At 33.4% G+C, this 26,969-nt stretch overlaps 1 protein-coding gene across 1 annotated transcript in view; it reads left to right on the top strand.

Annotated features, from left to right (window-relative positions):
- The window catches only part of LOC117115579, a 74,929-nt gene that overhangs the window by 12,982 nt on the left and 34,978 nt on the right, over positions 1 to 26,969 (top strand). Inside the window, exons 5-8 of the mRNA XM_033259438.1 lie at positions 6,049 to 6,135; positions 8,394 to 8,473; positions 13,927 to 14,016; positions 16,613 to 16,721. Coding sequence (XP_033115329.1) covers positions 6,049 to 6,135; positions 8,394 to 8,473; positions 13,927 to 14,016; positions 16,613 to 16,721 — 366 coding nt within the window. The remainder of the gene's footprint in view (positions 1 to 6,048; positions 6,136 to 8,393; positions 8,474 to 13,926; positions 14,017 to 16,612; positions 16,722 to 26,969) is intronic.

Consider the following 26,969-nt stretch of genomic DNA (forward strand, 5'->3'; position numbering starts at 1 on the left):
CACATAAATATGCAGCATGTGATGGACGGATGAATTCTAACGGTTGGCGGGGGCAGCATGTGATGGGCGGATGAACTTAAGGGTTGGCGGGGGGACGGGAGTTCATCAAATGATGTTTTGGAAAATAATGGTCAGAAAATACAGCATCTGATGGACAGTCCCGGGTAGGGGAGAACCATAAAATTATGGACACACAAATTTACAGCATAGCTTCATCAAATGATATTTGGGAAAATAATGGTTAGAAAATACAGCATCTGATGGACAGTCCCGGGTGGGGGAGAACCTTAAAATTATGGACACATAAATTTACAGCATAGCTTCATCAAATGATGTTTGGGAAAATAATGGTTAGAAAATACAGCATCTGATAGACAGTCCCGGGTGGGGGAGAACCTTAAAATTATGGACACATAAATTTACAGCATGTGATGGACTGGCCGTCTATACACATATACAGCATGTGATGGAGGCATGTGATAGACGGACGGACGAACCTGAGGGTGGGTGGGGGAGATTTCATCAAAACATTAGTGATGGAGGCATGTGATAGACGGACGGATGAACCTGAGGGTGGGTGGGGGAGATTTCATCACAACATTAGTTGTTCAGGGGAGGGGGCAGAGAGCTTCATCAAATGATGTTTAAGAAAATAATGGTCAGAAAACACAGCATCTGATGGACAGTCCCGGGTGGTGAAGAACCTTAAAATTATGGACACATAAATTTACAGCATGTGATGGACTGACCGTCTATCACATTATATTTGGGAAAACAATTGCCATAAATGTACAGCATCGTGATATTCGGACCTGGGATGGAGAAAATTGGACACATATACAGCATGTGATGGAGTGACATTGGGGGTGGGACACAATGTGATGGTCCTTGTGTGGTCTATGATGTTTTGGAAAATAATGGTTATATGTATACAGCATCTGATATTCGGACCTGGGGGTGGCGGAAGTTATGGACACATAAATATACAGAATGTGATAGATTATCATTGGGGGATGGACATAAATATACAGCATTTGAAATTCGGTCCTTGAGTTGGGGGAAAATTATAGACACTTAAATATACAGCATGTGATGGACTGGCATTGGTGATGGGGGAGGTCTCAATTGACAAGTCTCTATGCAGCATGTGATGGATAGTCCCAGGTGAGGAGAACCTTAAGTAACAGGCTATAGTATGTGATGGACCTTGGGAGGTCTATCAAAATGATGTTTGGCTTGGGAATCTATTAAAATGATGTTTGGGAAAACCTGGGGGCCCCCAAATGGACATAAATATACAGCAAATGATGGACTGATCTTGGGGTGGGGGATATGTGATGGACTGATGTTGGGGGTGAGTTGGTCGTCAGTAGGCGGTTGTTATGGGGTTACAGTCCCGGGTGGGGGAGAACCTTAAAATTATGGACACATAAATTTACAGCATAGCTTCATCAAATGATGTTTGGGAAAATAATGGTTCGAAAATACAGCACCTGATGGACTGTCTCGGGTGGGAGAGAACCTTAAAATTATGGACACATAAATTTACAGCATGTGATGGACTGACCATCTATAGGCCTACACATATACAGCATGTGAATGAGGCATGTGATAGACGGACGAACGTATGCCTTTCTTTAATTAATTTCCAGTAAAATAATTAATACAACTTCAAGAAAATTCATGTTTTTATTGCATAAATTAATTTCACAAGCTTTTATTCTGAAATATAACGGTATCAGTATTCTTTCTATAACGGTACAAGCCACCGGGAACCAGACGTCGAACAGAAAGTTTCAACAGCCCACGTGAGTTTTGTTGCGACATCATAAATGAAGCTGCTCACGTGACCTCTAGGACCACACTCCCGAAAAGAAGGTTATTTATTGTTTTGAGCGAAGCGATTTTGTATAAAACGTGTTTCAAAATTGTTTGAGTGAAAGTAACTATGAAAATAATTAATTAAACAACCCAAACCATTGCTTGAAAATGTAGTAGGAATCACATTACAGCACTGTATAGTGAGTATAATTACAAATATTAGCCCTTCAACAAAGGCTAGGCTAATTAATTGGGTTAGGAGCATGGGCCCAAGCTAGACAGACGGCGCCTGATTTTTGCTGCGGTTCGCGATCTGAACTTTTTGGGAGTAGGTTAACGACTGGTGTATTATATAGGCTGCACCCCAAACTTCGAGGGGAAAATTGCTTATCAAATTTGCGGCTTATTCACCGGAAAATACGGTTTATGGAGCAAAAACTTGTGTTTCTTCATGATTTTAAAGGGGGGGGTGGGAGAATTTGTATGAGGCTGGGCAGAAGGCCTTAAAAATAGCTTTAGGATGGGTGCAAGCCGTCAAGAGTGGGCGGCGCCGCCCATCTCCGCCCTGCATAACGACATCCCTGACTTCTCAGAACCCCTTACCCCCTCCCCCTTTCATAAATTTCTGGATCCGCCTCTGATGTTTTTAAACTCAAAATGAAAATACTGTATTACCTTACACAATCATTATTCAAAAAGATACAATCAAGTTATTGCAATTCACAAATGTACATTGATTTTTTACGTTCAAAGGAACGTACGCACCCACAGGGTTCTGGTTCTTTATACTTTTCGTTTACCCTTTTATTTTCAAATAGTATATCGTATATTCTACCAGCCACCCTCACATCTTTAATAACAACATCTAAATTAAAAGGCATATCCTTAGTTTTATCCACATGTGTTGTTTTAAAAATAAAGTAATGATGTTTCGTTATTGATTCAATTAAACCATAAAACGTTATGAAATCAATATTTATCTGATATTTTTCTATGAACTCATGCAAAGGGTAAAATGATCCAGTTTCATCTATTAGATCATCAATTAAAAAGATGCCTTTTTCAGACCAGGTTTTGTAGAATATACTTTTGCCATCAATTCTTATATTATCGTTAAACCATATACTGCATCTACGGGCATCAAACTGGTTCTTTATTTCATGAACTTTAGTAAAAGTGGACCATGCGACAAGGACATCATTCCAGAATTTATTCGGTGTTCTTGACCGATTATTATGGTTCTTTAAACTATTTTATCCTCCATCAAGAATTGATAAATTATTAATATATGTTGTATATCGAAAAAGGTGTACCCATTCCGAATTTTTGTTTTTAATCATTCTTCTTAACCAGGTGATTTTTTGAAGCTTGAAAGTGAGCCTGAATATTAAGCATTTTCAAGCCACCTGCCTCGATATTCCTGCTTATCTGATTTCTTGAGACACGGTCCACACCATTCCAAATAAAGTCGTATATTAATTTATTTAACACTTTCATGTATTCAGTAGACAGATCTGGCAATACCGTATTCAAGTATACAATTTTAGAAATAATAAGTGATTTTACAACAGTAATTTTACCTAAAACTGTAATATTTCTTCTAGACCAATAAAATAATAGCTTTATAATTGAATCAAGTACTTTATCATAGTTTAGCACCAGCATATTGTTTAGTTCATTAGAGAACTCAATCCCAATAATTTTTACAGTTTCAGATGGTTTTAGCCAATTTATCTTTATGCCTTTACATATTATGGTGTCTCTTTTTCGACAGGCCCCAAACCACATTGCACTTGTTTTATTTATGTTAATCTTTAAACCAGATGAATCTGCAAATAAGTTTAAAATATTAAATGTGCTTCTCTCTGATTCTTCTGTACCATTCAGAAAGATAACTGTATCATCCGCATATTGTGAAAGGCGGAATTCTTTTCCTCCCACTTTGACTCCTTTGATATCCTGTTTTGTTCTCACTAACATCCCCAGTACTTCCGCACATAACAAAAACAGATAAGGGCTGAGTTCATCCCCTTGTCTACACCCTCTATTGTCTACACCCTGATATAAATCCATTAACTATAACCAACGCCTGTGCATCTTCGTATAAGATTTTAACCCATTTAATTTCCAAAATTAAATTGTTTAAGAACTTTTCCAATAAAGGTATGCGACACAGAGTTAAAGCCTTTCTCAAAATCAATTGCCAGAAGTATACCTGGAATGTTGTCGTTTTTGGCTGCATTCATTAAATCGTATGTTGTTCGTATATTTTCTCCAATAAATCTTTCCGATATAAATCCTTTTTTGGTGTTCGTGTATTAGATAAGGAAGACCTTTTTTTAAAGGTTCAGCAATGCAGGATGAAATCAATTTGTACGATGTGTTCAAAAGAGGTATAGGTCGCCAATTATTTAGGAGAGTCCTATCTTTATCCCCTTTAGGGAGTAATGTAATGAGACCATGCCATTGTGTAATCGAAAGTTTACCTAATGAGAAAGAGTATTAAACTGATCTGTGGAAGAAATGACCTATATCCATAAAGAAGTATTTAAAACATTTATTTGTGAAATCATCAAGACCAGGGGATACCCCTTTTTCCGTTTTTCTTAGACAATCTTTTACACTTTTTTTTTTTTATAAGAACACATTTTATAAGAACACTGAGGCTGAAATTGCTTAAAAATTAAGAACAAAATAAGAACAAATTGAGGCTGAGGTAGAATGTCAAACTAGAAAAACCAACAAATTATATCTGTACCTTATGTGCAGTAGGTGTGACTATGCAATACCCTCTATAATACAGTACAGTAGGTGTACCTACCTCCCATTTGGGGCCATTTTTTATGCGGGGCAATTTTTTATGGGCCTTTCATTCAGGGGCCTTTCATTCAGGGGCCATTTTTTGTGGGGGCCGCTTTCACCTCCCAGTACAGTGTATACTGCTGTACAATAATAATTTTCTATGTTTGAAAAGTGTGTAAAATAAGAACAAAATAAGAACATTTTGAGCCTGAAATCTGTCAAAAAATAAGAACAATGAGCCTGGCAAAATTTTACTGGTTCTTATAAAAAAAAAAAAAAGTGTAGTGCCTGATAGGTGATTGGTGCATCAAAAAATAAAAGAAATAAGTTAACCACTACTTTCCTTATTTTGTTTTAACAGCTCTATGACTTTGCATAAAAGCCATGAACATCCCTAGTATTACACCACAGTACACCACACTGAATAGCATTGTTGTCCATCTGTTGTAGCCAGCTGTAGTACACTATAAGTTGTAGAATGTACAGTATTACAGTTTTATTGACATATCCACAACCTTGCCCCACAACATCTGGCTTAGACCTTTCAAATGCAATTTAAATAGTTCCTAAAAACAGCCAGTCATAATCATTTCATAAAATGATGCATTCCATATATAAATATACAATAAACATATTTCTTTTTCTTATTATAGGCAATAATTAAATTGACCTCATTTCTATAAACAACCAATCAGTTGCTAGCATTTCAGAGGTTGTCAGTGGTTAGAATTACAGTACTCTCATTATCCCATTTGCAATTTTTCATACCAACTTCTCTCTGTTATTTTCACTTAAAATTGAGGAAGTTTCTGCTGTCCCCCAATTCATTATTGCTCGTTGCTATTGTTTTCAATTCTCATATTCAGCCCATCTTGTATTTACAGTTCCTTTGCGTATAAATTTCAAAAGATAACATCATTAACTTGATCACATAATTCTAGTGTATACATTTTTTCCAAGAGCTACCGCACACATGTGGAACTCACTGTTTTTCCCCCTCCATTTTACTACTTGAGCCACTAAAATATAAATATTAATATAATAAGCAGCTGGTAGATATGATCACAGTAATTGGTGGTCATTTTTTTTGCACTTACACACTGCCACATAAAAAGTGCAACACTGACTCAGCATTGGTTAATGAATGCTCGCTGGATTCAAAGTTGACTTAAATTTTTCCCTGTTTTTCCACGAATTGTTTGTAAAATAGAGAAGGAATCTTCAATATTCATTATATAATAAAATATTTTTTGTTTTATTATTGATATAATTATATTCTTTAAATAACATAGATTAAATGTCTCCTAGTCTCCGAATAAAGATGCATGTATGTTTTTTTTGCTGTTGTTTATATTATTGATCACTTCATTTGGCCATGCCATTGAAGTTTACATAATATTCCTGTATTCTATTTGTTATTCACAGGAAGAAGCTATACATTCAAGCAATGTGGACTTTCTTCAACAAATTTACGATGACTTAACATCAGATATACAAAATGCCTATGTGGAGGTAATATACTCATGTTCATTGTGATGGTTGTCCATATTGATTTTGTTACAGTGTTAGTGCAAAATAGGAAAATTACTAGTGCACAAACCAATGTATGTGAAATGGACAGGTGACAATAATTCTTTGGTATGCATTGTACACACCACAGCCTAATGCCATAAGGCCTTTTTCTCGCACCTGTTGATGACTTTTTTATTGTGTTAATAATAATATTCATGTACTGTAAACAATAGGATTCCATAAGGTGAATGTAGGAGTTAACTTGTTTCTCACATTGTGCTAAATTAGCTGTATCCATTTTTTGTGTGACTCTATAGCAGCTGTGTGTTGGTGTCCAGTCATGCTTCCACAATGACAGAAGGAATGAATCAGAGCACCAGGGTAACCCTCTTCTTTTCTGAAAGATATGCTCTGTGTCTGTAAAAGTTCCATGCGCCGTAGATTAGGCCTTCAGATCTGTGTTCTTATATCTGAGAAGACTTGGTTTTATCAAGTCAATAATGAAGTTCAAAAGATGTACTCTTTGCCAATGTCATTGGGAAAATAACAACATTTCAATTAAAAACATTAAAAAAAATCTGGATCAAATAATATAACTTATTATTTGCCAACCAAATACTGATTGAAAAAAATAATTGTTTTCTCTGATTTACAGAAAGTAAAAATTCCTTGGATTGTTACAAGCCAATCTTGTAAAATAATGCAGAAACAGTATCTGTTCAAATGTTTTCATTATAAGTTTAAACAATACAAATATAGAATTTAATTTTCAATATCTTTCTCTCATGACATATAGTGCATCTTCAAAGCCTCTCTGATAGTAAAAATAAATCTTGATTGATAAAATAAATGGTTTAAATGTAATTACATGTATTGTAATTTGAATTAGAAATTATCTTCTAAAACATATTTATATCAAAGTATATTGCTGTTACACACTAGGTAACATTTAATAGTGATGCATGCACAAACTGCATCATCCAGCCATTGTTTTCGACTTGAACTAAGATGCAATGTTGTTGGCCCTCCAAATCACAATTTTTTGACAATAGTAACAGATGAAGAGGAAACTCATCATAATCCAGGCTCCATGCTCGTTTGAAATCTAGGTTAAGATGAGTTAAACATACATTTAGCATTACCTGAATCATAGGTCATGAATGTAACATGTCAATTTCCAAAATAATAAAAAAAAAACATATTTTTTTTCTGGGCTTATGTTTTTTCTTATAGTTTCAAGTTATATGGTAATCAAATCAAGTATTGTTGCACTTTAATGAAGTGCCTTATATAAATGTAGTGCTGTGCCATATTTAATCTATTAGAAAACAGGCCTACTGTATGTGATATATGGTCTTCAATTACAATACAAATTATGACCATTTTTTACCACTCCATAGTCCTGAGTTGAACATAAATAACAATTAGCAGGCTTGACTATATATTTTGGCTTATTATTAACCTAAAAAGTGTTCATGCAATTTTCACTATTCTCTGTTTGAATTGCTTTGTGTATATGGGACTTCTTTAGTTATAAAGCACTCATTGGAATAAACCCATATATATTTTACTTACTTGCTACTAAAGACCTAGAGTAAAATATCATTTTTTTAAATATTTTTCTACGTCTAGTATATTAACAAAAATTTTTTTTAATCTCTACATTTAGTTTTCACTGATCCCATTTCTTCCTGAAATGGGGTAAATTTTCATTCCTGGTTTCTCATATGGCCTTTATCACATTCTGCTAAAAGAATATTTTGAAAAATACATGTCTCATGAATTATAAAATGAATAAATACTTGTTTTTTTACAAAAAAATAATTATACAATGTTAAAATTAAAATAGAGGTTAAAAAATGATTAGTCTAATCGAAAATCGGTTGGCAGATTTGATGGAACAAATTTCCAAACCAAACTAAAATAGAATTGAAAGACCTTCAATTTATTTATTATTTTTTTAATTTGATCAAAATTTGATAATAATAATAATTAAGTTTTCTTTGACCACCCAGATCTGTTCTCTTGCCTTGACCAAAATTAAATTGCTTCTGTTGTTTATATATATTTAAGTTTAGATTTTCTGTTTAATTATCTGTTAATTTTTATTTTTGTGTTTCAATTCTTTTCTTGTTCAATTTATCCACTAGTGTGGGGTATTTATTGGCAATAATCAAATAAAAGGAAATGGAATTATATAGAATTACTATAAATTGAGTTCTGAAACTCTAATGAAAGTGTTTCTTTTCTGTCTTTAGTTGGAACTTTGCCAAAAGAAAGTTGATGATGCAAAGAAGAAAGTTCGTGATGGGCCCTCCTCTATATCTAACTTGGCACGGTAAGCTACCTAATTGTTGGAATTACAGTAGAAACACTCAAAACACAGTAGAAATATTGTGAATATATTTTGGTAGGGATGGGTGGGAAAGTGAGGATTGTTGTAATATGTTATCTTAATCTTGGATTTATTAACCTAATAAGATAACTGGCTGAGGAAGGGAGAAATGTTTTCTTCTTCTGCAAGGTTCTTTCTGACACAAGTGGTGAATTCGGGGGAGGAGGGAGGGGAGCTAGCCAGCCGGGGAGCCAGCCGGCCTGGCCCCTCCCCTAAATTTTTCAAATTATAAAGAAATACGGAGAGTAAAATAAAATGGTTTTCAATTTCCGCCCATCGTTTGTTCCATAATTATAATTTTTCTTACCTCAACCCTAACCTTGGCTGAGTGGGTCAGCCCTCTATCTGTGAAAGTTCCTCCTCGGTCCCCCTCTATTTTGAAATCCTGGATCTGCCACTGCCATGTACAGTATACATGTATACTGTAAATGTATGTTAAAAATGGACAAAATTTTTTTGGGTATTCTTACACTTCATTTTTCACATTATTCTATTTGCATAGTGGAGCAATTGTATAGGCTTTGTCATTTGTTTTCTGTTTATGAGTTCCGTTTTGAGTGTAAAGACAACTATCAATAAACAAGATAAATTGCTGAGTACTGAGCATGAAAGTGAAAAATGTTTATGTGGTTTACTGTAATAATAACCTTCCTGTTGATTGCACAGTAGGAACGAATGCAAGTATGTACAGTATATAGTAACAGGAAAAGCTGTTCTGCCTTAACAGACATAAATTGGCATGGAGAGTAGGAGATAATGAAAATTAGAATATATGTGACCGCCTCTGGCAAAACCCTCTGTTTGTCACAACTTATAATTTCCCACAGCTACCCAAACATTTGAGAATCATAATTTTGAACATTTTCATGTTTTTGCATTTCATAAAAGAAAATATATTGAAGAACATTTCTGCAAAATATCAATCACTAAATCTGAATGAAAAGGATATTAAAATTGTATTGTATTGTATTTTTGTTTCTTGTTTTTTTTGTTTCTCATTCTCTAATTTTCAAATTGTTCTGTAATGGAGACCACCCAACATTGTTCACCCTGTTACCCACCCACTTTAACGATGGTATATTCCAATTGGGTGGTTTATGTCCTGGGTGGTTTATGTCCTGGGTGGTTTATGTCCGTATACCTATATAGTAACAGGAAAAGCTGTTCTGCCTTAACAGACATAAATTGGCATGGAGAGTAGGAGATAATGAAAATTAGAATATATGTGACCGCCTCTGGCAAAACCCTCTGTTTGTCACAACTTATACAGTAATTTCCCACAGCTACCCAAACATTTGAGAATCATAATTTTGAACATTTTCATGTTTTTGCATTTCATAAAAGAAAATATATTGAAGAACATTTCTGCAAAATATCAATCACTAAATCTGAATGAAAAGGATATTAAAATTGTATTGTATTGTATTTTTGTTTCTTGTTTTTTTTTGTTTCTCATTCTCTAATTTTCAAATTGTTCTGTAATGGTAATTATTTAGCATTGAATAATATACATCCCTCTAAACTGCCTTGCCTTTTTAAAATGAAGTTTTGATTTACTTTAATTTGTATTTTGTTTATTTTCATGTCACCTTTCGTATCACTCTATTAATATTATTTTATGTAATATGCTTTGCTTTTCAATTTATTTTACTTACATTATTGTTTAATTTAATCATTGTATATATCTATGTTAAAAAATCCTAAGACCGGACTAACAGGCCTGAGAGCCAGAGTGTTTTTCACACTATAGTTAATCCTAGCCAACTTAGGAGGTTATATATTGTCTTAGTTTTTGTTAAATTTCTTTTCATTGTATTGTATGTTATTTTATTGGCTAAATAAAGAATGAATGAATGTATCTAAAATAATTTTTAATTATAAACTATTGATTTTGGAATCTTTGGAAGCTGTTTTCTCAAAACCTACATGGCTAATATCTAATGATAACTTTGCTTTCCCAGTACTCTACCTATTGTTACCTGTTGTTAAGCGCCTCAAGTTTGTGACAAAGTGAGGTGCTATACATGTATATAAATCTAGAATTATTATTATTAGGTTACTACTGCCACTGTTGATGGCGCTACCATGCAGTACTCTGATGCTACAATTCTGCTCCTGCTGCTACTACTATGATAGTCTGCTACCACTACAGCTACTACTACTTGTTTTTTGTTTTGTTGTGAATATTATAGTATTATTGTTATTGTATTATTGTATTATAATTTAATATTATTGTGATGAATATAAATTGTAGCCGTGTTGACCTGCTAAAAAACAATATACAAAATTACAACAGTACTTTTAAGACTAAGTTGTATAAAATTTATTCTCTGGCTTTCGTCCACACAGTGGAGACACATTCTCCTGATGAATTCCACTGTGTGAATGAAAGCTAGATCTGAATAAATTCTGTACAAGTTTAGTCAAGTACTTTCTTTAATTATTATTGTTTAAGTATACTGTTGGTATTTCTATTGCTATTGTATTATTTTTAGATATTGCCTTTTCATAATAATAATAATAAAAATTAAAATTTGAAAAGTGCTTAAGGCATCTGATCAGGAATCATGAAACAACAGAGTCAAGTATCAGTTTCTAAATAATATGATAATCGTAATATTTTTACATAATAATTTTTTTTTTAATGTTAGATATTTTTTGTATAGTAACAATTTTTATCAAAGTATTACAGTACTACAATATTTTTATTATTCCTAGTATTTAAAAAAAAATATTATTATTTTTTTTAATGGTGGTTGTTGTTATTATTTATTTTTATTATCATACTAGTATTTGCAGAGATTGTATGTTAGAATCAGAAAACTTCATTTTTCTCATAAATTTATGTTATTATCAATATAAAGATTGTCTGAAAGAAATTCTTAGAAACAGGTTTAAACAGTATGTTACGTATAACATGAACAATCAAAGGTCAACGATCAGGTCACAATATAATTAAATTTCCTCAGGCATTGTCGAAATGTATAATCACAGTCTCATGCTTTACCTAAAAATAGAAAGAAAAAAGCTGGCGCATGAAAATGAAGAGACTGTGACAAGGGAAGAGGAAATGACAGGTGCAACTGAGGGTTGGGAAAAGTACATAAACAACTTATAATAATAATAATACAGTAGAAAATAATAATAGTACAGTAGAAAATAATAATAGTACAGTAGAACAGTAGAAGGAGAGACTTTTCCATAGTACAAGAGGAAATACATCTTTTAACATTATGGCCAAACCCTATTAAATGGCAACTGTATTAAGGGGACGGGAATACTTTTTGAGTGAGCCAACAAATAGTCAAATCAGTACATTTTCCACCTTATAAATGGGACATTTTTTATCTTATCAATAACACAACATTTAAATAGATTTAAAATAATATTTCATTCAAATTATTATTTTGAAGCATAAATTGATTAATTTGTCTTGATCTTTAAATTAACACCAGTATGCACACTGTGTGTGTTACTTCATATAAAGTAATCTTGTCAATTTTAGTCCTTAATCATAAAATTCATTTTTTCTTCTTCTTTGTATGTACTTTCACATAGGATTCAAGTCCATTCCGTACCTGCACCCCAATTGCTAAGTCATGACTCTACTGTATTCATACTGCTCTATCTGTCATAAATTAATAACATTTAAGTCTTGCTTTTGTTGTTTTAATTATATTTTATTTTGATTTCACCATAAATGTATTGTATTAGTATTATTACAATTTAATTGTATTAGTATTATTATTGTTACAATTTAGTTTGTTTATATTGTAACTCTTCCTTAGGTCAATAAAAAAAAATTATAAAAAATTAATGTCAGCAGTGAACTAGCTTTCCACTTCGTTATTGTCCCCTAAATAGTGCTGTCACTATTCAGGGGACATCCCTATTAAGGGAACACATTTTTGTTGTCCCAAATGTGTCCCCTTTATAGGGTACTGTATTAGTATATCACATTTATAGCACCATTTCCAAAGGCATAGCAATGATAAAAAGGTAGTTGATACAAAATTTAAACTAATGTACTGTGAAGCAACTATTTTGTACAATGTTACTCTGTTTTGTCTACTATGATATTGATATTATTATTTACATTTTTTTATGAATAATTATTGACAAAAGGAAAATGGATAATTAAATTTTAATTAGTAGAGTAAGGTCATAAAGTTTAATTTTTTAAATCATATATTTATGACACAAGATTAATTTTATTTTTATTTTTTATTTCTAATTCTTTTTTAACTTTGTTTCTAAGGAGTATTATAAGGTAGACCCTACATTTTTCTTCCATTTGTTTGTTTGTTTTTTTTTCTAAAGCTTGGAATTAGTTCATGTTGCGGTTTCAACATTGCTGTAGGCTCGGCATCACATACAAACACAAAACATGTTACAAGATGAAAAATACACAAGTAAAGTTTTACAACATATCTAAAAAAACAAAGTTTTATTGTACAGTGTGTAAGATGAAATAGACGGTTAACTGAATTATATGTTGCAGGAAATTGTGAATCAGAGCTTTGTACGAACTGGCAAATGTCAAAGAGTAGGAAACTGAAGACTCTTTATATGTTTCAAATGCAAAATAATCAGTAAAATTAAAGATAGGACCTTTGCCATACATTATCATGGCAATAAAAGATATTTTTCTTTCTACATATCAAATGACATAGTTATTACAATTTACTAACATATACTACATATTTTTAATATTTTTAATAACACTTAATATTCAATACTCTATAACGATACATTATAATTTATTTACCTTAATTGAAAATGCACAGGTGCATTGATTTTCATGATACTATACCATGAAAATGACATAAAATATTATTTTTGTTTACCTGGACCAATAAGTTAAATTGTGTAATAGACATAAATTACCTCGATTGTTCATTGTTTATTATAATTTTTGTATAAATTATAATTTTTACGTAGGCCATCTTTTTCTTTTCTTGCAATCATATATATATATTAAGGAAGAAAATCAAAGAAGAACACAAAATAATGGACTATGAATGAGAAAGATTTTGGGTTGAGTCATGTAAAGTTCTTTTTGTTTGGTTATGTCATTGTGGTTGAAATCTGTAGATCAGTGTCTGTTTTTCTGAATCATTAACATTCATGCATGATAAAATGTTTTAACTTCATTAATTTAATTTATTTTTTTTGGAGGTATTTATTTACATTTGTAATCTCAATTTTCATGTCAAGTACAATACAAAAGTAGGATGGCATTGTTTGACTATATAAGATTTATTGAGAATGTTTAACTGGCAGCCTATCTCAATGAGAACCTGCAGGCCAGACACATTCCCTTCTTGTTTTTTCCTTTCTGTATTTGTAAAATATATTGCTGTAAAATTATAACATTTTGAATCAATCCCTTCTAGGGCCCGTCATCTGCGAAATCAAGTTTGCCAAACGATTGCCAATGCACTTGTTGTCAAGAAAGCTGCAGCAGTTTTTTTCAAGTCCTCAAAGTATTAATGTTTTTATGAATTTGCATTGTCCAACTTTACGATTTGAATTATATTGTGTATCTGTGCATTTGAAACCATGAGAATTTCATCTATAACATTCATATATTACTAAAAATAGTACATCAATTGCTATCTTCAGCAAATAATAAGTCTTCCATTAATATTATTGTGGCAATAAGGAATGTTGTTAATTGCATTGTGGCATACATGACACTGGTTCTCACTTTCAAATTTTTCATCTTTGTCACATAAAATTGCATGTTCTTGTGTATGTGTTTGTATCAGTTGTATGAATTTTAATGCACCAATTAGCAAGCACTTCATGCCACCAACAGTGGTGGATCCAAGGTATGCAAAGGAGAGATAGGTGCATGGTCCCCCTCTACTACTACCCATTAGGACAAAATTACAAATTATGTTGCTAACAGACTGAGTGTGTTGTCCTACAGTATATATTTTCTGAACCATTCATGCATATACTTATAATTATTATGCATGCCATATCATGCCTTTACATATTTATTTAGTGTCTTTGAGCCCCTGGTATGAGTTATGATGTCTCATGGTTTCATGGAGTCCTTGTGTAGCATTTCACTGGTGCATGTCATTCGCTAATGGATTGATTGTCTGTAATTAATTATCTGCCAGTCAAGTATGGTAGTCCAGCTAATGACAGTACTGTACTACCTTGATATATTCCTGAGTCATCTTTTTAGATAAAAGTATTGTTTTCTTTTACCAGAAATAAACTTCCTGAAATTTCTTTTTTAAACTAAGGATAGGATAAATTTAACAATAAAATATAATTAATACATAAGTATTTATAGGTACATTATATGGGATAACCTAAAAGAAACTTATATAACTTTTTTAATTAAAAATACAAATGAAAATAAAAAAAAAAACCTTATAAATACAGTACAGTAGCACTGTTTTTGTTTTCTTTGCATGGGCTCATAAATTGGCTGATAATCAGTCTGTTTAAGTCTTTTTAGTAGTGAAGCTTTATTAGTTTAACCTTTTAAATGAATGAATAAATGATTTAATTGAATAAATTTGAAGTTTTTCAAGACTTTATTTCACGTGGTACATGTATAATTTAATTTGAATATTTAAATGTTTACCTGCACCTGAATGGCATTTAGTGTGCTGCGGAATTCTCAAATGTGTTGGAATCGTTTATAAACAAATCGCAAGTAAATTTGGCAGATGCACACATCTTTAATTGATCTCCCTGAAGGAATAATTATTTCCTTTGATAAATAATAACTATACCTAATATTGAACACTAAGGAAGAAATTCTTGATGCGTTTAGAAGGCATAAATGTATACAATTGTAAGGGTATATGTAAAGAAATAGTATCATAAAAAAAGTAAATACTGGTAATGTATGCATAATTGAACTGAATTTATTTGGTTGAAAAATTCACCAAGACCAAGGTCATAGCATAAACGACATTGGAATTTATAGGCAGTCATAATGAAAACCCTGAAGTTATAAAAGGAAGTTTGCCAAAGAATGAAGTTTTATTCAAAATACTTTGGTTTTGATGGTTATCAAGATAGTAATTATATAAATTTAACATTGCTTTGCACAATTGTACACAAAATAGATTAAAATTTAAATATTAGAATTGCAAGTAGGCCTACACAAATTTTATGTTTAATTTGAAACATATTTATAATCCGACCTCCTTTCCACCATCTTGAATGTCAGCATATGAAATTAATTTTAAAGTGTGATAATTTTCATAAGGCTCGTTATGAAGTTTAGAATGTGAAGATATTTTGTAATTGTAAGAAAAATGTTGCTTTCCGTCAGGGTTGGCATCAGGATTTGCTCAACGTGGGTCCAATGGCCCCAATTATGGCATAAGTGCGAAAGGTTGTGTGTCACTCAAATTTTGTTGGAGTTGTCCAGGGGTCTCCCCAGAAAATATGACAATTAAGGGTTTCAAAGGCTTAATTGATATTAGAGTCTAATGTAAAAGATATATAATTGTTTTTCTCTTCTACAAATTTCCTTCCCCCCCTCTCCCCTTCCAACAAGTGGCCAGTTTTCCCTAACAGAAAGCCCTGAAACCCAGCTCTCCCTGAAAGAAAGCCCTGAAACCCGGCCCTCCCAGTGTTGCCACTCCTGTGCTGTCTCACATGAGTCACATGGTTTCAACCCAGGATTATTGGTTCAGAAGGCAAGCATCTTAACCACCAAACTACAGTTGTACTCCAATACATATACACAACTCATTGTCCTTAAAGACACTGATAAACAATAGCTAGTACTATATTCAAGTATGGAGAAATACAATTACAAGATAAATAATTGAATGAACCGAAAGTGACAGTAGTATGACTTCCTTTATAAATTCTAATTATAGCTCATTCATGTAATGTACATGTTATAATTAAGGTGAAATTGAAGTGCAATGACTGATGGTGTAGACAAAATAAATATTGTTTTTTAAAAATCCAAATTACATATTTGACATACTCAAAGTATAGGTAATAGATACAATAATATTTTTCTCAATTATTTTCAATTGACAATGAAAATTGTTTTTCAAAATGCAAAAAAATTGAATTTTTTTTCTGTAGGAGTAGAAAGACAAGAGATAATGTGGTTAGCCATATAACTAATGCTTTGTATGTCATCGAGGAAATCAAGATGTTATTTAGACAGAGGCAGTGCCATCCTAACCACACAGTAAGTTAACCTTCAATTTTGTATATTTTGTGGCTACGTATTTTACGCCGGCGTAAGCTAATCCATGGATTAAAATTCCAAAGTGTTCACACGAACGGCGTTCGCTATATTAACGCTGGCGTTAAACTAGTAGTAATAGGCCTATGGGGGAAGAGTTTTCAGTTTTAAATAATGTCACAGTGCATCATTAAAACTTTTAAATCTGAATTGTTCGAAGTGAACTTATATGATTATTGTATTTTAAATTAACATTTTTACTTCTGATTCTTCAGTTAGCATTGTGGAACAATTATTGGTGTTCAGGTTTTAATAGACAGTCTAAATAGGTTAAATATCTTACAAAACACAATCAACAAATCATATGCATTATAACTAAGTAAAATGCAATAGAAAAAGAAACAATTTACCATTTCATTTTTAGAGAGCACAGGAAAGAGATCAAAGTAATTAATCTATTGCAATCGTGATTGGTCAATCTCTTGAAATGAAGTCAAATCATTCAAGCATCACTGGAGTTAGCTCTGTGGCGTTAGCTAATCTGGGGTCTGCAGGTAGCGTTAATAAGTGAGTGGCGTAAGTAACGCCACTGCCTAGTTCACAAACAAAGGTGTACACTACGCCAGGCTTACGCCAGCCTTACGCCGTGTTTGTGAACATACCCTTAGTAACATATTAGTATCTGAGCTTCTATAGCACCTAATATTAAGAGCACTGAGGCACAAAACCAAATACGACATTTATCAAACAAAAGTGACATCATAGCGACCAATGTTTACTATGTCAATCCTATTTTACCTCAACCTAATTTTCTCTACTCGAGTAGAAATATTTTTAATTACAACTCACTGTTCGGAGACAATCCCGTCAGTGATCGTTGCTACCAAACATATAACGTTGTCAACCAAGACAGTGGCCATTGCTAGGTATACTAGGAGATAGTCTGTATGATAAGGTATGCCTAATATATAACACTAGGTCTGTTGTTTACAAATGCTAATTGTGTTTATTACAGATTGGCTCATAAAAGATGAGCAAAATTTATCACTTAACTGAGGGTGATTATATTAATTTTTGTTTTTTTATTTTATTTTATTTTTTATTTCAACCATCTTTAAAGAGGGTAACCCTTCCAGTTTAGCCCAGTAGGTTAACTGATATTCAGGGGCCCTCTTTAATAACATTAAAAAACAGTACAAACAACATCATCACAACATAATAATAATAATAATAATAAAAATAATAATAAAAATAAAATAATAATAATAATAATAATAATAATGATAATAATGATAATAAACAACAACGTACAATCCTCATAACAGGTCTTAAAAGTATTAAATTGACTGTGTAGATGCCCAGAACACATAGTACATTATTTGAGGCATATTTAGACAAGAAATTAGGCCTAGGCTAGCCTCACCTTTGCCCTTGCTACAGCATTGAACAAATGTAGCAGAGGCTATCCTGGATATAGATAAAATATTATGATTGACTTTGGGTTTTTTTCAATAGCACCCTCAAAACATTACAATAATTGCTTAATAAATAGTGACAACTACTATAGCGACTACTCCTATTACTGACCACTCATGCCTGGCATGCTATGTAAGAAAAGACCTATCCACATCGTCGTTGGTAAAATGATTATTAGATATTTAAATTATTACAACTAAAATTAATGATCCCTCTGTCGATGGTGGTGCCTTCATATATATATATATAAAAATCATCATTTGGATCAAAACTAATAGCAACATTGTCTCATTTCAACCCATAACAAGAACGAAAAAAAAATTTAAAATTCAACACTTTTTATAGATAGGTGCAAGGAAGATTGAGACATACAGTATTCGACCAGTTTGCCTAAAACCCAATTTGCCTAATCCCAGATTGCTAAGTCTACTTTGCTAAAACCCAGTTTGCGAAATTCTAGTTTACTGACCAAAAATTATGATAAACCAGTTTGCCGAGTTTGACTAATTAAAGTATACTAAAACTGAGTAGAACAGCCTACTGTGCTTTGGTCAGTGATGTATCTAGGATATTTGACATGGGGATAGGCTGCAAAATTTGAGTGGTGGGGGGACTAGAGTATAAAGTAATGAAGATCCAGCTGGCAAAAGAATTAGAGATGAGGTCATTGTTAACTAATTTAGTACTGCGCTCCTGTATACACTAAATAAAGCATGTAAAAAAGTACAAGATCACATGCATGGGATGCGGGATTAAAAGGTCAGGTAGGATGAAAACAGACGTGCTATTAAGAAAGGGATAAAAAGAGAATGGGTTGGGAAATATGGATAAGGGTAGATTATAGAGCTTTTTGAAATTTAGGTGGGATCTGGTTGGAGGACAATCCTTGGGCTTGTTGTATAGACTAGAGAAGTGAATATTAAAGGTCTAGGTAGCTTGACTAACATATTAATGAATGAGATGCGAGTAAGAGAGTGTTCCAATGTGAATTTTTAGCTGTTAATTTTGATATTGCTTTTAAATTCACTTTTGCCAGAACTAAATTAAACTGAGATTCACAATTTTTGATTTGGTAATTTGATATACAGCAAACTGGGTTTCGGCAAATCTGGCCTAGATTTGATTGAAAGTACCTCCCCTCGATTAGTGTCAGAAATTCCAATCATCTTGGAAAGTAAAATTTGAAGTGTATATTGCCCACAATTTGTATGTCCTTCTAGCAGAGATTGCAACGAAGGTGGTGTAGTAGAGTAGATATAGCTCAAAAAAGGGCATAACCCCCAAAAAATTGCAACAAAAGGTTTTTCAACGGATTTTGGTAGTATTAGATGTGCTAAATAACATACAAAAAGTCTTACAAAATCCGATCACCGGAAAGTGGTTTTTTTCAAGATGGCCGCCATAATGGCACCAAGATCATAAAACAGCTACAAACTGTATTGTAATTGCGGATTTTATCATCAATATCAGGCTTTATGGGTCAGTAAGTCATTTGAGAAAATTTGTAATGTGATGACCAATATAAATAAATTCAAAATGGCGTGCAAAATGGCCGCAATAATTGTCAGAGGTCTCGGTGCCACGGCCTACACTTTTCATAATTCAACATCGATGTCCAATGTAGGCTGCCGGCACCTTGACCTCTGATGATTAGTTCCAACAAATTTTAAAAAAAATGTGATGCAATAATGACAATGATTATTATTGTTTATTTTCGGTAAATATTTCAGCCGCTCCAAATTTCTTTTCACTTCTTTCTTCCTATGCTTCTTCTGTTTTTCCATTAAATTAAATTTAATATACTAATATATATTTACGCATAATATTTATATAAATATATAAATAAGTATATCATTTTCATACATATTTACATATTTTAAATGGACATAGTAGTAATCCTTATATATTCATATAAACAAGAATAACTTTTTCAATCTTCTAATCAATTTTATACAGCCGGAGTTAGTTTCGACCTAGGTAAACCTTGCTAAAAAGGTCCATCAAAAGGCCTTTTCTATGAATGGAATGACCTGTTCGAAGCACGAACTCCTGTAGACCAAACCCAATACCGTTACGATTTTTAATCGTGCGGGAAATCCACTCACGATGCAAAAGAAAAGGTAAAGCCAAAAGAAAAGATAAAGCCAAAACACTTGGAGATGAAAAAGCCATTAAAGTTGCTCCTGATAGAACCATTGACCCTGCCATTTTTATTCCAAAGATTCCTTGTCGTGTCAAATCGGGAGATCTTACATTAGAAGATGTAATGTGTAATGAACTTTTTTAGTCCGTTTCCACCATCACTTTTTGAGACTAAACATTTTTAGGAAGGCCAACAAACCACAATTTGTTCAAGTTGTTATAGATCATGCAAGTAAGCTGTCAATTAAAGCAATCTACGACACTGTACCGGAAACTGAATGTTCTAGATGGAGGCTCCCTTTTACATCACTTATTATGGAAGAGAGGAGACAGTTACGGCACAACTGTACAGGCATACTCAGAGTTCGTCAGGAGAGAGTATGGATTGGCAACTGTTGTATTTGATAGTTATGATGGGACTCCTTCTATAAAAGACAATACCTATCAAAGAACAGGACAGAATATCCACCCAGATGTAAACTTTACGGCTAATACCGAGTTTGATGGCAAAAAGGATGAGTTCCTTTCGAGGCATGATAACAAGCAGATAAGATAGTATAATACATACTCAAAGTATCAAAATGCACGCCATTGTGTCGGGATTCAATATTTCGACATTAATTATGTCATCATCAGGATAACAAGCAGAAGTTAATAAATATGCTCTCTGCTGAACTTCAGAAAAGAAATTGTCCTGTAATACAAGCAAGGAACGATGCTGACGTGTATATAGTGTAGCAGCAGCAGATATTTCCCATCATCATACTGTAACTTTAATTGGAGAAGATACAGACTTGTTCTTCTTCTCTATCATGTCAATACAGACGAACGAGAGGTTTACTTCAGGTCGGACAAGACAAAGTATACTAGGGTACGGGTAATAAATGTAACCCACATAAAATCCGCCTTTGGAAATAAATTATGCCTTGCATTGCCATTCAACGTGCTTTTACGGGTTGTGATTTAACATCTTGCATTTTTGGCATCGGTAAAGTAGGCAGCTTTCCAGAAATTGGTGGAGGGGGATTAGATTCTTAGATTATGTGCTGAAGCATTTAGTCAGCCAAATCAGAACAGTGATGTAATTGTGGAATTTGTAAGAATGGCTATGGCTATCCTGTTTGGGACTGAATCCATTGATTCACATGATAGCTTCAGATGTAAGCAAGAAAGTTGTTGGGGGTATCGAAAGTGACGCTTCAGCAACTACCTCTAACTTTATCTGCCAGTAAATTTCATTGTCAACTTTTAAAAATCATCCATTGCAATTGCACTACTGGATGTAAAACACCACGTTGCAGTTGCAGATGCTATGGGTTGGCATGCACATCAGCCTGTGGAGCCTGTTAACTTAAGGGATGTGAGAATGTAGAGAAATAGTTAAGTAATAGATGATGAAGAGGGAGAAATGGAAACAGATGACTATTGATTTATCGTAAACTACAAAATACATTAAATATAGCAAGCCTGGTCCTTAATTCCAGTCTACTTGTTGGTATAACTGTTAATCAATAGAATCTTAGATGACAACTTTCTTTGATTTGATCAAAAGATGACGACACTTAAAATTGCTAAAGTAAGTACTGATTTATGACTGTTTATACATGGCGGCCATCTTGGACGCCATCTTGAATTGATTTATATTGATTATATCACATTCTAAATTGTCTGAAATGATTTACTGACCCAAGAAAATTGATATTGTTTTAAAAAGATCGCGATTATATCACAATTTGTAGCTGTTTTATGGTATGGCCGCCATTTTGGCGGCCATCTTGGAAAAAACCACTTTCCAGTGGTCGGATTTTATAAGACTTTTTTCATGTTATTTAGCACACTCAATACTACCAAAATCCGTTGAAAAACCTTTTGTTGCAATTTTTTGGGGGTTAAACCTTATTTCTACTGTACTAGTGGGATGGCAGGACCATACACAGTCGTCAGAGAGCCATGTTAAATCTGTCGGGGAAAAATAAAATATAGTGGGGCTTAGGTGGGTGTGGACCATCTGTCTGGTAATGATGGACCATCTGTTGCCACCCCTGCCTGCTAGATATATCTGCTTTTGGCATCTTCCAACTTCCTGAACATTCATTCAGTAGGATGGCCCTATCCTCCTAAATAATAAAGATGTACTCTATTTCGTAATTTAAAAAAAATGAATTATTAAATTTTATATTTGAATTTGCTTAATTTCATTTTACAATTTGAATGTTAAAAAATACATGACTAATGCTTTTATTAAACTTACTGCTCTTTTTGCACACAAGCTGCAACAAACTTACAATGTACACTATATGAAATATTAGTACTGTACATGGTTTTAAATAGGCAAATTATGATTGATTTTAAAAAGCAAATTTGACTGCTTTTTTGGTCATGGTACAAACTACGAGCCCTTGCGGATCAAAAGACTGTTCAATGCCCTTCGACTTTGATTTGGAACATACAGTATGACAGTCTTGAGGTCATCCAGGGACTAGTGTAAAACTTGCCCCCTCAAAGCAGTCAAAATTTCGTAAAATATTTTCTTATGGCATCTGGTTTTATCTACTATCTACTTAGGGCATCTTTTGTCTGGTCAGAGCACCTCTTGATATAACCTACTTTCTGCTCAAGGCATCGTCGATTCAGCATACATATGCTGGGCCTTCCAGATTGACCTCTATCTGCTCACAGCCAGGCTGCTTAAAGTAATATGCCAAAAGTTAGCTTGTTAGATTTCTTGTCTGTTGTTTCTTAATATTAATTCAATGTCGCAAAATCCTTGGTTGAACTTAAGTCACATAACTTTTTAGTTAATCAACTTTTAGCTGACTTGTTCAGCCTCCATTCAGGATATGATATGATCAGCTGCCTAAAGGGTTTTCACACCCTTTATAATCACATGATCAATAGATTTTGAGTGATTATGTGAGAGCGGCTCCTTAAAGAGGTAGCTTATAGTCACTGCCTCTGTTTAGGTCTTGTGCATTTGGTGCAGATTCTAACGACTATTTTGATTATCAGAATAAAAATGTAAGTATAAGCATAATCATAACTAGATTTACTATGTCTGTTTGTACAACAGAACAGGGCTTTCCCTCATTGCTGTAATGAGAAATGAAGTTGAAATTGCAACAAAATAAAAAGTTGTTATAATAAACAGTTATAAAGTAACAAAAAAACATGGAACTCAAAACAGTCATAGTACTAAACAAATTATAAAGTGAAAAAAACAATGAAAACCAAGTTCCCAACAAGTGTGACGTTAGTGAGATTTGAACTATTGTCGCAGTGGTAATAGCGAGGCACATCAAGACTCAAGACATTTTATTGCGTGCTATATGAGCTGACCTTGTATAGGCCAGTGCATTTTCCCTTCATAGCGATTCAGTGACTGAAAGCAAAAATTGTTCATGTATATCACGGTAGTTTTGGGTTAACCTAGTTGCAGCTGGTTTTTTTAAACGCTGTAGAAAACGAAATTGTGTTTTCAATAAACTGTCCAAAAAAATCATTAAATGGTTCTCATATACAACCTAGTGGGGATTGTCACCAAAATTTTATATTTTGTTAATTTTTACCATGAAAAAGTATTTTGCAAAGTTTCATTTCCATCCATTTATAACTGGGACATTTAGCAATTTAAATGACCCTCAAATTTACACCCTAACCAGGATCATCCCAAACACACAATATTGTCTTCCTTGAAACTTGGTTAAACTTTCCCAAAGTTTCATTCAGATCAGTTGACCTGTTTTTGAAATATCTGGTCTGGGATGTTTTCCTCTGAATGGTCCTTATATACACACCCTACTCCCAATTGTCACAAAAATATAGTAATTTCTTTTAGGCCTTGACAAACTGTTATAGAAAGTTTCAGTTATTTTTTTAAAGAGCTAGTTAGGTCTGGGACCTCGAAAATTTAAAATTACCCTCAAATTTACACCCTAAACTGGATTGTCCCCAACACATAATAATTTCTTCCTTGTAACTTGGTTAAACTTTCCCGAAAGTTACATTCAGATCAATGGACCCGTTTATGAAATATCTGGTGTAGACTGCCCTTAAATTGATCCTCACATGCACACCCTACCCTAGATTGACTAAATATTAGGAAGCACATCCTTGATATGGTCTATGCTTCGAAAAAAAGCATGGGAAAGTTCCAAGCATGGGAAGTGACCAAACTGCTGGGCGGAAAACCCCAGTGCAAAAAGATAGGAAAAACGATATGCAAGAGAAAAAAATTAATAAAAAGCAGAAAAAAAAAAAAATTATTATTATTATTATTGTTATTATTATTGTTATTATTATATACCGGTATTTAGTTTAAATCCAATAGACATATCTCTTTCCAATAATTGACATATCGACAAGGACTCGAAGCCCTGCCCACAAAGTCACGAAAACCTTAGACAGCTAGACTTACCGAGTTTTTCTTATTTTCTTTGCTATCAACCTTCTTTAAAAAAGAGAATTCAGGGTAGGCGGTATGCAAATGAATCATATATTCATAGTGTTAATCTGTTTCATGAAACAGGCGGGGAAACTGTATTTTGCTCCCAAAGGAAGAGGGAAAAGTCGCATTCAGTCAACCTCGTTGTCGGCAAAGGCCAAGTCACTGATGTGCACTGCACAAGTAAATCTGGGTATCTATAACCAAGCATAGACATCTAGGCCTAGGCTTCACGTATGTTTCGCGTTGACAACCAGCTGTCTAAGGAAATTAAAATGTCCAAGAAAAAGTTTTTGATCATGTGACTAAATAATGCTTGCTGATTAGTCGGTTTATCTGTCAATCAAATTTCGTTGAGATGTTAATTATAATGGCCTACCTTAACAGAACTATGGTTACAGCGTGTTCTTAATTTAACCTACAGTACTGTTCGAATATCTATAGCCATTACTCAAGAGCATATCGCGGGTGTAATTCGTGTAAACTTTTAGCTACGATATTCCATGAGTGGCTGTTTGAATAACATAAACAGTTTTATTCATGGGCTAGTTGCTATAAAATACCTAAGACGCGGTCCGACATACCATGTAAATTGAGAACTAATTGATTATTAATTGTTTATAAAGTCATTTGCTGGGCTTGCTTAATATGCATTGGACTCACACATCCTCGTTACACTTAACTGTCCTGATTGCAATCAAACATAGTTCCCCCTAGATCGAGAAAATAAAACATCTTTTTTCTTGTCGCTTTACTAGTCAGGTTCCTGACTGAAATTCAGGAAAACGTGATTGCCAAGATGACTTAGCTGCATTAAGATTTGCGTCATTTGTCAGATAATAGGAAAAGAGATGCAGTCACCAAGTGGTGCTGACTGACAATAATGTGGGTGAAATTCATGCTTATTCTTGTAAACTTCTTATGAGATACAAAGCAAATAGTCCAATATAATTTCTAAGTATTTTACTATATATTGTTCATAGTGTAGCTATTCTATTTATGCATTATTTACAATGTAAGATTTGCGGATGCGATTTAGTAATGTGATCGTGAAATTCAGATTAGGAAGTCACACGGGAAAGGTTAAACTATGCCAACTGCATAAGGGTCAGTTAGTAAGATAGACAGGAAATAGACTTGTGAAAGTTTATATCAATTTGTTCTATAAAAGTCAAAGAATTCATCATCTTTTGCTTTTATTTGATGATCTTTTTATAGAAAATCTGTAGTTACTGTATATAAAGGTCATCATGCATTTTCAGAAGATTAATTTTAGTAAAGAATTTTCTATTTTGGCAAAACTAATAAAAACAGATTAGAACCTGTGTGCTGGGGCCCTAAAGTTCACCACTATCAACAAACAGATGTTGCTGACTTCTTATTTAGTGATACCGTAACCTTTGAGCAAACTGTTATTTTAATCAAGACTATATCAAAAATTACAGAATGTGGTTACATAAATTTGATCATTTTAAATTTTATTTTTATGGCTCATAGTAAAACTCCACCAATCAATGAAACTTATGTACAATGATCATGTTTTAAAGTTAGGAAAAGTGAGTGCATGCAGGGCAGCTCTCCTTGACAGGGGGCCCACCACCTCTCAGGATTGTAGCTGTAGAAAACTAGGGGTGGGAGTTAGACATTTTAAGGGTGGGTGGGTAATAACATCGGTAAACTCTAAATAATACAAGTGAATTTTATTGATGGAAAAGTAGGGTTATTAAGGGTGGGTGTAGGGCCATGGAATTAGCCTTAGACTGGGTGGAAAACTTTGAGACTGGGTGGCCCTGCTCACCTCCACCCACCATAACTACATCCTTGACATCTTCCCCACTGCTACCACCACTGATAAACCTTGAATTGTCCTGAAATTGTACTTATCAAGGATATAGATAAGGATAGTTCCACTTTGGGCCCGTTCGAGCGAAAAACGCAAACCGTATTCCAGTGAATTCACCAGTTAATCGCGCTCAGCACACAGCGGGTGGTCCACTGTTCGAGCAAATTTTAGCTCATGTCGAATACCGTGTAATGAAACTATTCCGGAAATAATTTTGTAATGTCATTCAGAAACACCAATCCCATCAACCCATTCTTTGTTTACTTCTGCTTGTTTAAACGATACGCGGGAACGATTTGTATTGAAGTTTAATTCTCTGAATACTGTACTGTAATGGTAATTTTACAAA

The sequence above is a fragment of the Anneissia japonica genome, unplaced genomic scaffold, assembly GCF_011630105.1.
Source record: "Anneissia japonica isolate Jap-2015-1 unplaced genomic scaffold, ASM1163010v1 scaffold1487_len315116_cov162, whole genome shotgun sequence".
In the NCBI taxonomy this organism is placed as follows: domain Eukaryota; kingdom Metazoa; phylum Echinodermata; class Crinoidea; order Comatulida; family Comatulidae; genus Anneissia; species Anneissia japonica.